Below are 11,601 nucleotides of genomic sequence, written 5' to 3' on the forward strand. Positions count from 1 at the left end.
CCACAGCATAATCAACACTCGTGTCCAGCACATTACTTCCTGGGGTGTCTGTGTGGTTCAGCTCTTACAAGTTAAACTGTCTGTGTCTGTTCTCAAAACCATCTGTGACAGTTGCATTTATGATTCTAATTATCCTGCTTGTGACATATAATTTTGTGGTGTGGACTGGTGAAGTGTTACTGCAATAAAGGTTATTTGTTTCTAATACAGCTAGATGGAGTGTTTTGGAAAACGAAAATATGAGCAAGAAAATCACAAAAGAAAGGAAAATCATAAAAAACTAGAAGTGTCATTTGCTTAGATTATATTGCAAATGTCTCTAAGTTCCTGCTCCTCTGTGAATTCATGAGAATTTTTCTGATGAACTGTGGGTGGGCTTGTGCTCGATGTGCTCTGAAGACCTCCAATCACATGGGCCAACACTTAAAGTAAAAGCCTTATCCCTAAGTGAAAATATTTATAAGCACGTGTATGTTCAGGCGTTTTGAGTTGAAATAAAACATTTCAATTATATAAGGATCATTCTTTCGATTTTTTGCTCTCCCAGACTTTTTTGAACTAGTCAACCAACTATCTGATCCTATTTGGGGCAGGTGAGAGGGCTTCTATTTTATGTTTTCAACAACGTAAAAATGTTCTTTTTCCTGTGGATGGTATAGAGACGTAATAAGCCAAAAAGAAAACAAAGGAAATTGTGCTATCCTGATGGGCATATAGTTAATTGTCCTTGAATGCTATTTAAGGCCATACAACCAGGTGCCTGTGTGGCCCAGTCAGTTAAGCGTCTGCCTTCAGCTCAGGTCATGATCCCAGGGTCCTGGGATCGAGTCCTGCATTGGGCTCCTTGCTCAGAAGGGAGCCTGCTTTTCCCTCTACCTGCTGCTCCCACGCTTGTGCTCGCTCGCTCTCTCTCTGACAAATAAATAAATAAATCCTAAAAATAAAAAAAAAAAAAGGCTGCACAACAATATGGTTTGTGCTCTGCAGCCCAATCCCACACATGCCTTGTTAGCAAGAAATTCACTAGTTCCTTCTTGAGGTGACCTGAGCTGGATTTGTCAGTAACCCTGGGGATGCACACGCTTAAGAAGAGTTAGAACGGTTTCCAGACAAACGTGGAAGAGCGCAGGCTGGTTCCCTGTGCAGCTGGTCCCCTGCCACGCTCCGTGCCATTTGCAGAGCTGTCCCTACAGGACCCACAGGCAGGTCTGGTGCACACAGCCCCGCAAAGGGCTTCCTGGGTGGTGTGACGCTTTGAGGGCTGTTAATCCATGTCCCCACATAAATGAGGGTCCTCACACGTGTACTCCCAGGTCTTAGTCTGTCCCTCTGTAATTCCCATTCACAGCCCTGCCCTGTAGCTGCTGGCTTGAACTCAGCCAGGTTTCAGAGAAGAGTGAAGCCAAGTCCACAGATGGCGATTCCTGTTTGCCTTAAAGCACACTGACTTTTCCCCCCAGTGGTGTGTTGTTTAACTCCTAACTTGGTTTAGATTGTGTAGCCAAGATTTATCTTCTGTCACTGCTTTAGTTGAGTCCTTTGTCAATTGACGCAGTAACTACCGAAATTGTGTCCTGATCCCTTAACTCCTTCCTCTACACGGCTTTCTAAAATGAAACATTGGACTCATCCTGACCAAACACCCTTCCTTGTGTCAAAAAGTAAAATACCCTCAAGTAAGAAATGGGTGAAGTGTGTCACCAGCATACGTGTCGCCAGCTTGCAGGGAAAACCCCAGCAACGCTGGAAATCAGAGCTCGTGTCCTTCTACGTCTCTGTTGGCCGCATCGGTGCTTTGCTGTTGGTTAGCAAGCTACCCCAGCTTTGGACAAAGTTGTGTCTCTATCCGTTGCTTCATTGTTTTTCCTCTTCTGACCTATGTCTGCACACCTGGCATCTTAGAGCATCCTTCTACGGACTTCCTGTGTAAAAAATGCACTTGGCCATCGTGTGTTTATGAATCGGTGAAATGAATGGTAATCACTCTGATTGGTACAGATTCTGGTTCCCAAATCTGTCGCTCCTCCAGTTCCACACCCTTCCTGAAACCCACGTTTCTTATTGTGTCAACAACTTGCTGATTTACCTGTTACTACATTAGCAAAGTTTTTAAAGATTTTACGTATCTATTAGACAGAGAGTGAGCGAGAGAGAGAGAGAGAGAGCATGAGCGCAGGGGCAGAGACAGACAGAGAAGCAGATTCTCCATTGAGCAGAGAGCTGATGGGGGCTCGATCCCAGGACCCCAGGATCATGACCTGAGTTGAAGGCAGACGCTTAACCAACTGAGCCACCCACCCATCCCAGTACTTAGTAAATTTTGCCACATGCTTGAGATACGTTTTTCTAAGGGTTTTTAAATATATTTTTTAAACATATTGGCTTCCTTAAGAGATCACATCCCAGTAATGAACATGACACACAAAGGCCTGTGTGTCCTCCTCCTTATTTTCAGCCTTATTTATGTTCAGCTGCTCTCCTCATATTCTGTCTGAGCTTTTCAATCTATTTGAGGTGAAAAACTAATTCTCCTGCAAATTTATTATGTACCAGTGATGTTCTATAATACGATGAAAGTGAATTATTGTTTTTTTAAAAACAAAATTAAAAGGACATACAGGAACTTTCTTGTCTTACTATTAGATTAACATACAGAAAGTTAATTGAATTGTAAAAGTTTCTAAGTATTTACTTTCAGTTTCTAGCTTCTCTTGTCAGGAAGGAGTAACAGTATTTCCTCATCCTGTTCCTTGAATGGCCTTGCTCATTGCGTCTGGAATTTCCAGAATACTTGGAATCCCACAACATGCAAAACTGAAATAGTGTCTGTCTCTGGGCCTGTAATTTTTCAGCTTGGAGTTCCCCTAAGAGCAAGCCAATTCTCAGTTTCAGTGACATCCCTGACGTCTCTCTTGTAATCCAGCAGGAAGAACTGGCCGCTCCTTCTCTTCTGCCCACTGCACAGAGTCCTTGCTTCTGACCCGCAGCCCCAGCAAAGTCTTCGGAGTATCTGTTCATATGGCTGTATCTTCAGCCCTGTACAGTATTTCCCAAACTTGCTACTGCTCTCAAATAAGTGTTTCTAGACCGACACCCGATGGTCCATTTGACCTCTGCCTTCTGAATTTTAACAGGCATTTCAAATTAAACATCCAAAGCCAAATTCTCAACCTGTCCTCCAACTCTGCTCCTTTCATAGTCTTATCTTAGTTCATTGTAATTCCAAATGGAATTCCAGCTTCTCAGAACCAAAACCCAGGGTCATTCCGAACTGCCTTTTTAATGCATATAATACAGTAGATAGACCTCTTGGCTCTGTCTCTGTTCACCACCTCCACCTCTAACCCTATGGTGTACCACCGTCATTGTCTTCTTGAATTTTTCCAGGAGGCTTGAAACAGGTCTTGCTACTTGCCCCTGTCCCCAAGTCTGTCTATTCTCAACAAAACAGTCAGGACGATCCTTTGAAAAACAAGTCAGATTATATCCCTTCTCAAGCCAAAGCCTCCCAGCAGCTCCCATCCTACTCCATGAAAGGGAATCTGCTCGCGGTGACCTACAAGACCATTAGTCATCTGGAGGTTCACTCCACCAAGACCTCATTTCTGGCCACTCTCTCGAGCAGGGATCTGCAGGGGAGAACAGGACAATAGGGAGGATGGCTTCACATCTGTTCCTCGCCTGCTTCCTTGGGCTAAGTTTGAATTTCAACCTGCGAATATGTATATTTTTATTGTCCAATGAGCTTTTATGTGTGGATAGGAAAACTCATTAAAATGTGTACTGGCTTAAAGTTTGTCAAGTTTGAAGCCATTTTAGCAACAACATAATACATCAAAAACTGTATTCTTCAAACCTTAAACACTTGCAATCTTTCTATATATTTATGCATTAAATGTACAACCAAGTATGAAGCATAAGATACATGAAATTAGAAAAATTAATTAAAACACTAGGAAGGCAAATCTAAGAGGAACATTAACTAGAAGCCTATATTGTGTGTGTGTGTACATTTCTCCTCTATTAAAATGGTAGCACTTAAAGCGTTTATTTATTTTGAGTTCAGTTGGAGCTCAGTACATAAAAAGACTTAAAAACTATTCTTAATCTCGGTCATATTGAAAGCATCTCCCCAAGCACTAGTAGCAACACCTTTGGTTGCCACTAAAATGCTGTGTGTGCCCCAGAACCCAGATTCTACATTAAAAAAAAAAAAGGAAATTCCTATAAGGGAGGTGTTTGCTTCATTTTCTGTGTCAAGAAAAAACTAGGCTACCAATCTTCTTCAAAGGCCTCACCTCCTACCATGCTCCCCACCACATACACACCCAGGGTACCACTGCTTTCATCTGTGGTTCCTTTTCTTGGAATGACCGCTTTCCCCCTGGACACTGCATGGCATGACTCTGGTTCTTGTTTTGGGTCTTCTCTCAAAAGCCACAGTCTCAGGGTGGCCCATTCTGTCCACCGTCTTTGCAATATGGTCTATTCCATTTTCCTCCTTCTGATCCCCTTCTGCACATCAGTTTGAAATTACGTCATTTGTCATTATCTCACATCAAGTATTTTTATTTGCTTATTGTCTGTCTCCTCTGCCCTCCATGATCATGGAAGTTCTGTGCGTAAGGGATTTCACCTCGTGTCTCTGCTGCATTTCATTACCTATCACAAGGTAGGCTTCCAATAATTATTTGTTGAGTGTGTAGTGTAGTGGTTAAGCATGGGTTTGGCGGCAAAGCTGCCTACATTGTTTACTAGTTATGTGACTTTTGTCTCCTTACCTATAAAATGGGAATAATGGTGTCAGCCTCGGAATTGTTGTGAGGCTCACATGAGTTAATATGTGTAAAGCATGTAGGAGACTATCTTCTGTGCAAAGGCTCCATCTGAATGTTTATTAGTATTCAAACAGGTTTAACCATACCATAAAATAGGTGCTTCTCTTATTTATTTATTTATTTATTTATTTATTTATTTAAGAGGAAGAGAGAGCGTGTGCAAGAGAATAGGGAGGGGCAGACGGGGAGGGAGAGAGAATACAAAGCAGACTCCTCACTGAGCATGGAGCCCAAAGTGGGGCTGGGTCCTATGACCCTGAGATCATGACCCCCCCACACTCCCACCCGGAACGCAGGCTCCAAAGGCTTTCTGCATCAGTATCTTTCTTCACCAGCAGGTGACATTCTGGGAGCCTGGATCCCTGCCCAGTTGACAGTGCGCCACTGAACCAAGTTGTCCACATCCTCGGCTTTCTTCATTTCTTAGGAAGAAGACGGCACACGGGCATTCTCTCAGCCACGGTTGGCCGAGGGCCTATGGCTACCGAGCTTGACCCCGATCCCACCAGTCCTACTGCAGCCTCTTCCAACGATCACGGCCACTCCTTGAGAATTCACCAGCAACCAAGAATCGTGCCTCTATCTCTGTTTTCAAATGATCTTGTAGTATTTCTACCAGATTTGTGTGCACAACAGAATACAGTACAAGCAGCAAAGCAGATCCCCTTCTTGGTGTTGGAGCTAGCAGGACTGGAAAGGGTTATCCCTCACTATTGAGAACACCTGGCCTTCCAGGGAAATAAGCCCACGTTCCAGGTTTCAGCTGGAATCACAGTTAACAGTATTTGGTGACGCCTCTGCTCTGGGGTGATAAGGTGACACCCTTTGCTTTTAAATACTAGGTCCTCACCCAGGAGCTTATATTACATTACATTAGATTACCCAGCCTGAAGGTCTGTGTCACCACGGGGGTGACCCAGAGATTTTCTGACAATCTCCTGAACCAACTAACCTGTTAAGCTAGCATACCTGGTAACATGGTCATTTACCCTCAGGGCTCTCTCTGAGCCCATTTGTGAACACTTGAGGGGGGATGGCTATGTGTGGGCAGCCCGGGTCCATCTCCTTCAGGAGTGTATCCTGTGCTGCACCCAAACATACACCCACCACTCAACTACGGGACTTTATCAGAAGTAGAGGTAGGATATGTTAGGGTAGTGTGTTTAGGAACCCAGAGTTTCCTGAAAATTGCTGTATTCAACAATCATCTTTCCCTAAGAGATTCCCTGAGAATCACTACAATTCAGCAGCAGAGAATACCCAAACAACACTTTGTGGTTAACTGGGCTCCTCACTCACAGGATAAAAGACTCTAGCGAGATCTTCTGAGATCTCCTCCCTCCTCCCTTCCTTCCTATCAGCATCTCAGGCTCTTGCCACCTTCATAAGGACAATAACCTGAAGGAAAGAGAGCTTCCAGGGACCATATTGCCTCAATATCGATGATTACTTACATCCTTCAGTGACACCAGCCCTTTGGAAACATGTCTGTTCTTGAAAACCTACGGCTTACTAGAGAACTGGTATCTGTAAGATCTTTTCCAGAAAGTCAAAATTGATGGCATCTGTTCATTCAACAAACATAATTTTGGTCACCCACTATATGTCCAGCTACAATCTAGGCACTGGAATACACATGTGATCAGGACAGATAATATACATGATGTCACAATGCCTACATCTGTAGGTGGAAAAGACACTAACTACATAAAAGCAAATGGGATAATTTCAGTTCAATCCCGTATTCAACACAAACAACTAAAGAACATTGGAATAGAATGTGACTGAGGGAGAGTGGCCACTTTGGCTACACTGGCCACTAAGTCGTCTCCATTAGGATGATGCCTGAGCTGAGAGCTGAAGGTTGTCCTGAAATCATCCGTGGAAGATCAGGATGAATGAAGAATGGCCCCGGGTGGAGGAAAGAATTAAAGTATTGGCCTTGAGCTGAGAAGCTTGGCACAACTGAAAGGGGATGCCTAACGTCACAGGAGCATAATACACAGTGGGGGGGGGCAGTTGGACATGGGGCCTGAGAAGTGAGCTCGAGGCATCTTAGGGTTTCAAGAATTATTGTGACCAAAACATTAGACTAGTGGGGAAAAGTCCACCCAAATGGGAAACACCCAAAATATATTTGCATCACACGCTTGCGCTAGGAACTGAGAAATCCTTACGTGAGCCTCTTCATTTTAATAAACGTCACCACCTGTGGTCTTGTGCCACATGAGGGGACCTTGAACTTCATCACAGAGGGCTCCAAACAGCCATGTAAAGTTCTGCCTTCCTCCCTGGACTCTTCTGTGTAAGCTGTCTGAACACATCATGCAGAAGGTGATGGAGGGAGGGAGGATGGGAGAAGGCCTGACCCCAAGACCTTGTTCATGGGTAAGAGTATGGCCTGGGTAAGGGGTCATGGAATCCTTTGTCTTAACTTGAAAATGCCCAGTATAAAGAATGACACGTTTCCACTAAGAAATCTGCACAATGTGCTCAATTATCTCACCTAACGGAGCTGTCGGCTAGACATCTGCATGAACTCTCCACCTTACAGCTTCCTGTTCTCCAGCAGGCTCAGTCAAGGTGTTTCAAAACTAAGTAGAAAATTTTAAAATCTATATTTTAAAAAGTTAAGGGAAAACTGTAAATAATAATGCTAATAATAATGATAATAAACTGAACTAATAAGGAGAAGTAAACCCATAGCATCCGAGCACTCTTTTCCTTCGCTGCCTTGGCTCTGCCCATCCTCCGTCCCCAAGGCTTCTTTCTGACCACTCAGAGTAGGAATTTCTTCCCTGAGTATCTGCCACATGAAGACAAACGTGGTCACACACAATCTCACTCCGACGGGACACACTGTCTCTGAAGACGGACCCACACCCAATCACAGGCAGTTTGGAGCACTCAGTGCCCCCTCATCTCTGGTGAGGAATCAGGGAGATGGAAGAAGTTGTAATAAGAACACAGCCAGACGATGCAATGATGTCAAAGGGGAATGGATTAAGAAAACATCACTCGATTTGACAAAAATTTATTTCAGATAGTATTTAATGAGAAACATTTTACTCTGAACCAGCTACATAATTTGTGGGGGGAGTCCAAAATGAAAATACAGTATCTCCAAGTTTTATTAAGGATTTCAAGACAGCAAGCGCAGCATGGATCACATGCCCATGACCCTGGCCCCGAGTCCAGGTCAGGCTTTCGGTCATAGGTGCTGGTACAAACACCTGCATCCTGTTTTCAAGCAACTGAGAAAAAACAGAAAAGCAAAAATCTAAATAACCAACGTTCAGAGTAAGAAGAGATGAACGTTTTGAGGATGACCCATCCAATTTTGGAAGTTTGGAAGAGCTCTCCATGGGGCAGGGCAAGGAAGCCTCCATGGGAAAGAAACATGTGAATTAGAGTCTGGAGGACCAGAAGCAATGCGCGTGTGGCCAACGCAGAAAAGATATTGCTAGAAGATGGGGGGAAAATAAAACAGGCTCCTAAAGGGTTCAAGATTTCGGCCACAAGAAGCCATTTTATCAAAATCATGTTTTGTTTACAGGTATGAACCATGTTTAAGAAGCAGGAAAGCATTTTATGTGTTAGGTAAAACTAACGTCCCCAGAGTTGGTGTAGGCTTGTTTTCCATTTCTTTAAAAATCTGTTTTTGATCCACGATTCCTGCGGCAGGTAAAGCTGGTGTCCGGGAGTCCTGGGCCCCTGGGTGTCGGCCCCTGTGGGCGAGTCAGGACCGTGGACAGCGGCAGCCAGGGCCTTCTGATTTGAGCTGTGGGAAGAGGATTTTCATGCTAATGGAGGGAAATAGGAGAGAAAGTGGGAGGGTAGGGGAAAGAAGAATGAGCTGATAAGAAGTTGAAGAAACGGAAGACGCTCACCTGTGCTTTTTAAAGCAGGAATGCCCTACAAGCAGCACGAGCAGGGTAACTATCACCACCAGACAGAGCAGTGTCAGCAGGGCTGAGTTTCTACCTCCTTGGGCGTAAAACAAGGATGTCAGTCTGCAAGGCTCTCTATGCGGCCACCACCATCAATGCTCTCCCTTCCTAGAATTTTCATCTGCATGTTCTGAAGACTTCATCTCAATTCCTCCTGAGTCTGAGTCCCCAATCCCCCACCCCATCTCTTTCCCAAATCACCAGGTCCTTCTTCCTTTTCTCTTCAGTACTCCAGTCCCCTCCTTCCATTTCTTGAAATGTAACAGTGGTCATTCTCTGCCCTTCTTTGTTTGGATGGTCCCACCTCTGTCCTCTTGGGCATAGTTCCCCCACCCATCTCCCAAGCACCTCCCTCAGCAGCCCCAGGACTCAGGGAACACTGTTGCTTCCCGGCAGGGCCCCAGCTCTTTCTTACCCCAGTGGATGACAATGTCCTGACCTCCCAGACTGCTGTGCTTTACCCGGCACGACAGGCCGGCTGCCTCCCGGGCCGCCACGTCCAGGGTCACTCGGAGATACCAGGTCCCATCAGCATGGGGCAGGACGTCGCCTCGCTGGGTGCCCCGCTGCTTCTGCTCGCCCCGCATCCACATCACCCACACGGGCTTTGGGTGGAAGCCGGAGACGTGGCACACCAGCAGCAGACGGCCGGGACCGGGACTGGGGCCTCTGGACAGCCAGGCTTCCGGCTTCACTGGAGGGAAGATGAGGAGACAAGGCACTCAGGGGCGCCTGGGTCCGAGCTCAGTGACTCAGTGGTCTTAGCAGTTGGAGTAATCCCTTCCTTCTCTCATCTAAGAAACAATCCTAAACCCACATATCTCACCCTCTAGCCTCTCAGTATATGTTTCAGAGGGATGGTAAAGGGTAGGATATGGAGCTGAAAGCCCTGGGAAATCTCACCTTGTCGTTCTAGTTCTGTCTTCCCTGCTTCAAGGATTCCTGCCAGAAACCGAGGGCAGGTGTAGCTGAGGAGTGTCTGCACGATTTCCTTAATATCCAGGTACTGGTTGAGAACGGCACAGACCTTCTGAGCCCGACTCCCGGCTCCTGGAGATGGCTGCCAGGAGTCTCCTCGGAAACTCAGAAAATCTGAGCCTTGATACGCCCCATTCAAGAAGGTTCCCGAGGCCTTCCCAGCACACACCGTACAGCCAGCTGACACCTGGAGCTCGAAGGGGTCTGGGGGTGGACAAGGGGGACAGAAGCAGTGTGGAAACAGTTACCGGGAGGAAAAGCAAACAGTCTAGGAGACCTACTCTGGAACCACACGGCATGCTGGATGTGGGCGGGGGAGGGGAGGGAATCTGCAGGAAGAAAATGTGAAGACAACAAGGTACTTAGGAATAACTGATGCGGAAGGGCTGTCTGGGAAGGTGTTGGGAAGTTGGGGGCCCGGCTGGAAGGGCTCACTTGGGAATGGTTAGGTACAGGCTGGGCCTGGTATCCTCTCAGGCCAGGGAGAAGGGAGGGCAGAATCCTGGCTGGAAAGGCCATGTCTGGGGTCAGGGGTGGTGGGCAGAAAATCACAGGGAGACCCTGCCGCCAGGAGCTGGGACACGAAGGTGTCTAGTGCTGTGAAGGGGTATGTCCTTGCAAGCCCTTCTGCGTCTAGGGCAGGCGGGCAGGTGGAGAGGGGACGGTGGTGAATTGTGAAGCAGAAGAGAGAGCAGGGGCCCAAGGGGGACAGGGAACACGTCAGGAAGGCTGGGTGAGGTCAGAGCCCCTTTGGAAGCGGGCTGGAGCCTTCAGGCAAATATCGGCGTGGAACCAGGAACTCACATTCAAACTGAAACTGGTGCTCAAAGGCCTGCACCTCGATGATGAAGCCGTGGAAGTAGAGCTGGAAGAGGTTTTGCAGATTCCTCAGCTCCTTGGCGCTGAAGTTCCCCCGGGACCAGGGCCGCAGGAAGCTGATGGTGCCCAGGGCATTATCCCAGCCGTGAGTCTGCAGCTCGCCCAGCCAGCCCGAGGCCTGCGAGGACGCCCAGCTGCGGTTGGCAAAGGAGGAGGTCTGCAGCACACGGAAGGAGAGGGGCTCCTCTGTGGCTGGATGAGGGGGTCCTGGGACCTGGGATGCTGCGAGGCCAGGCCACGCGGAGAGAGGATGCAAGGATGGGCCAGGGTGAGCCCACGTGGGAGTGGAACGAGGGAGACAGTTACACAGACTGCACCTGCTCCCGCAGCCCTCCCTGCTCCCCGGGCCGCCTTCCTCTCCCCCAGACCAGACACAGAAAGGGAGATGGGGCAAGATACTTTGCCTGGAGCCCACCTGGCACGCAGACGCCAAGGGCATCCTGTGGGAGGAGCACCCCCTCCCGCAGGTTCCCCCAGAACATCACCCCGCGGTGCCCAGCCTCAGGAATCTTCCCAGGGCTCTTCCTACCCTCTAGGCTTGCCCCACACTGGACAAGTCCCTCGAAGAGCAGGAGAAGCAGCAGCATGGCAGCTTGGTCAGACGAAGGGGGCCTCCACAGGACTCAGGAACCACTGGCCTCTGAACCCTCCTGCTCTCATCTGCCTTGCCCTACCACAGTCAGGCAAACCTCACCCTTGCCCACTTCCTCATCAGAGAAACCCTCCTGTGTCCTCAGAGCAGCCCCACAGGACTCTCACTTCCCCTCCCTCCCTGCCACTCTCGAGCTTCCAGATCTTCTCCCTGCACCGCCTGATGGCCCCTGTGCACACCCACTGTCAGAGGGGTCCCGGCTCAGGACAAAGTCTGCAGTCTGGGACAGCTGGAAAATATAGATCCTTCTGGCCTCGGCGGAATCAGGTCCACACTTGGGTTCTCAGTGTCCTCTTCCTTGAAG

The 11,601-nt window shown here is 47.7% G+C and overlaps 1 protein-coding gene across 2 annotated transcripts; it reads right to left on the reverse strand.

Annotated features, from left to right (window-relative positions):
• Nucleotides 1-7,856: 7,856 nt before the first annotated feature.
• On the reverse strand, nucleotides 7,857-11,335 carry CD1E (CD1e molecule). 2 transcript variants are annotated; one of them, XM_011217598.3, is made up of 6 exons: nucleotides 11,175-11,335; nucleotides 10,571-10,867; nucleotides 9,692-9,970; nucleotides 9,204-9,482; nucleotides 8,729-8,825; nucleotides 7,857-8,619 (listed from the first exon to the last, which is right to left on the reverse strand). In XM_011217598.3, the coding sequence occupies exons 1-6, from the start codon at nucleotides 11,230-11,232 to the stop codon at nucleotides 8,445-8,447; spliced, it is 1,185 nt and encodes a 394-aa protein (XP_011215900.3). In that variant the 5' UTR covers nucleotides 11,233-11,335; the 3' UTR covers nucleotides 7,857-8,444. The 2 variants fall into 2 exon arrangements, with proteins under 2 accessions (XP_011215900.3, XP_034523225.1); XM_034667334.1 differs by lacking the exon at nucleotides 8,729-8,825 and having other exon boundaries at nucleotides 8,505-8,641.
• Nucleotides 11,336-11,601: the final 266 nt, after the last annotated feature.

Source organism: Ailuropoda melanoleuca, chromosome 8, assembly GCF_002007445.2.
Source record: "Ailuropoda melanoleuca isolate Jingjing chromosome 8, ASM200744v2, whole genome shotgun sequence".
In the NCBI taxonomy this organism is placed as follows: Eukaryota; Metazoa; Chordata; class Mammalia; order Carnivora; family Ursidae; genus Ailuropoda; species Ailuropoda melanoleuca.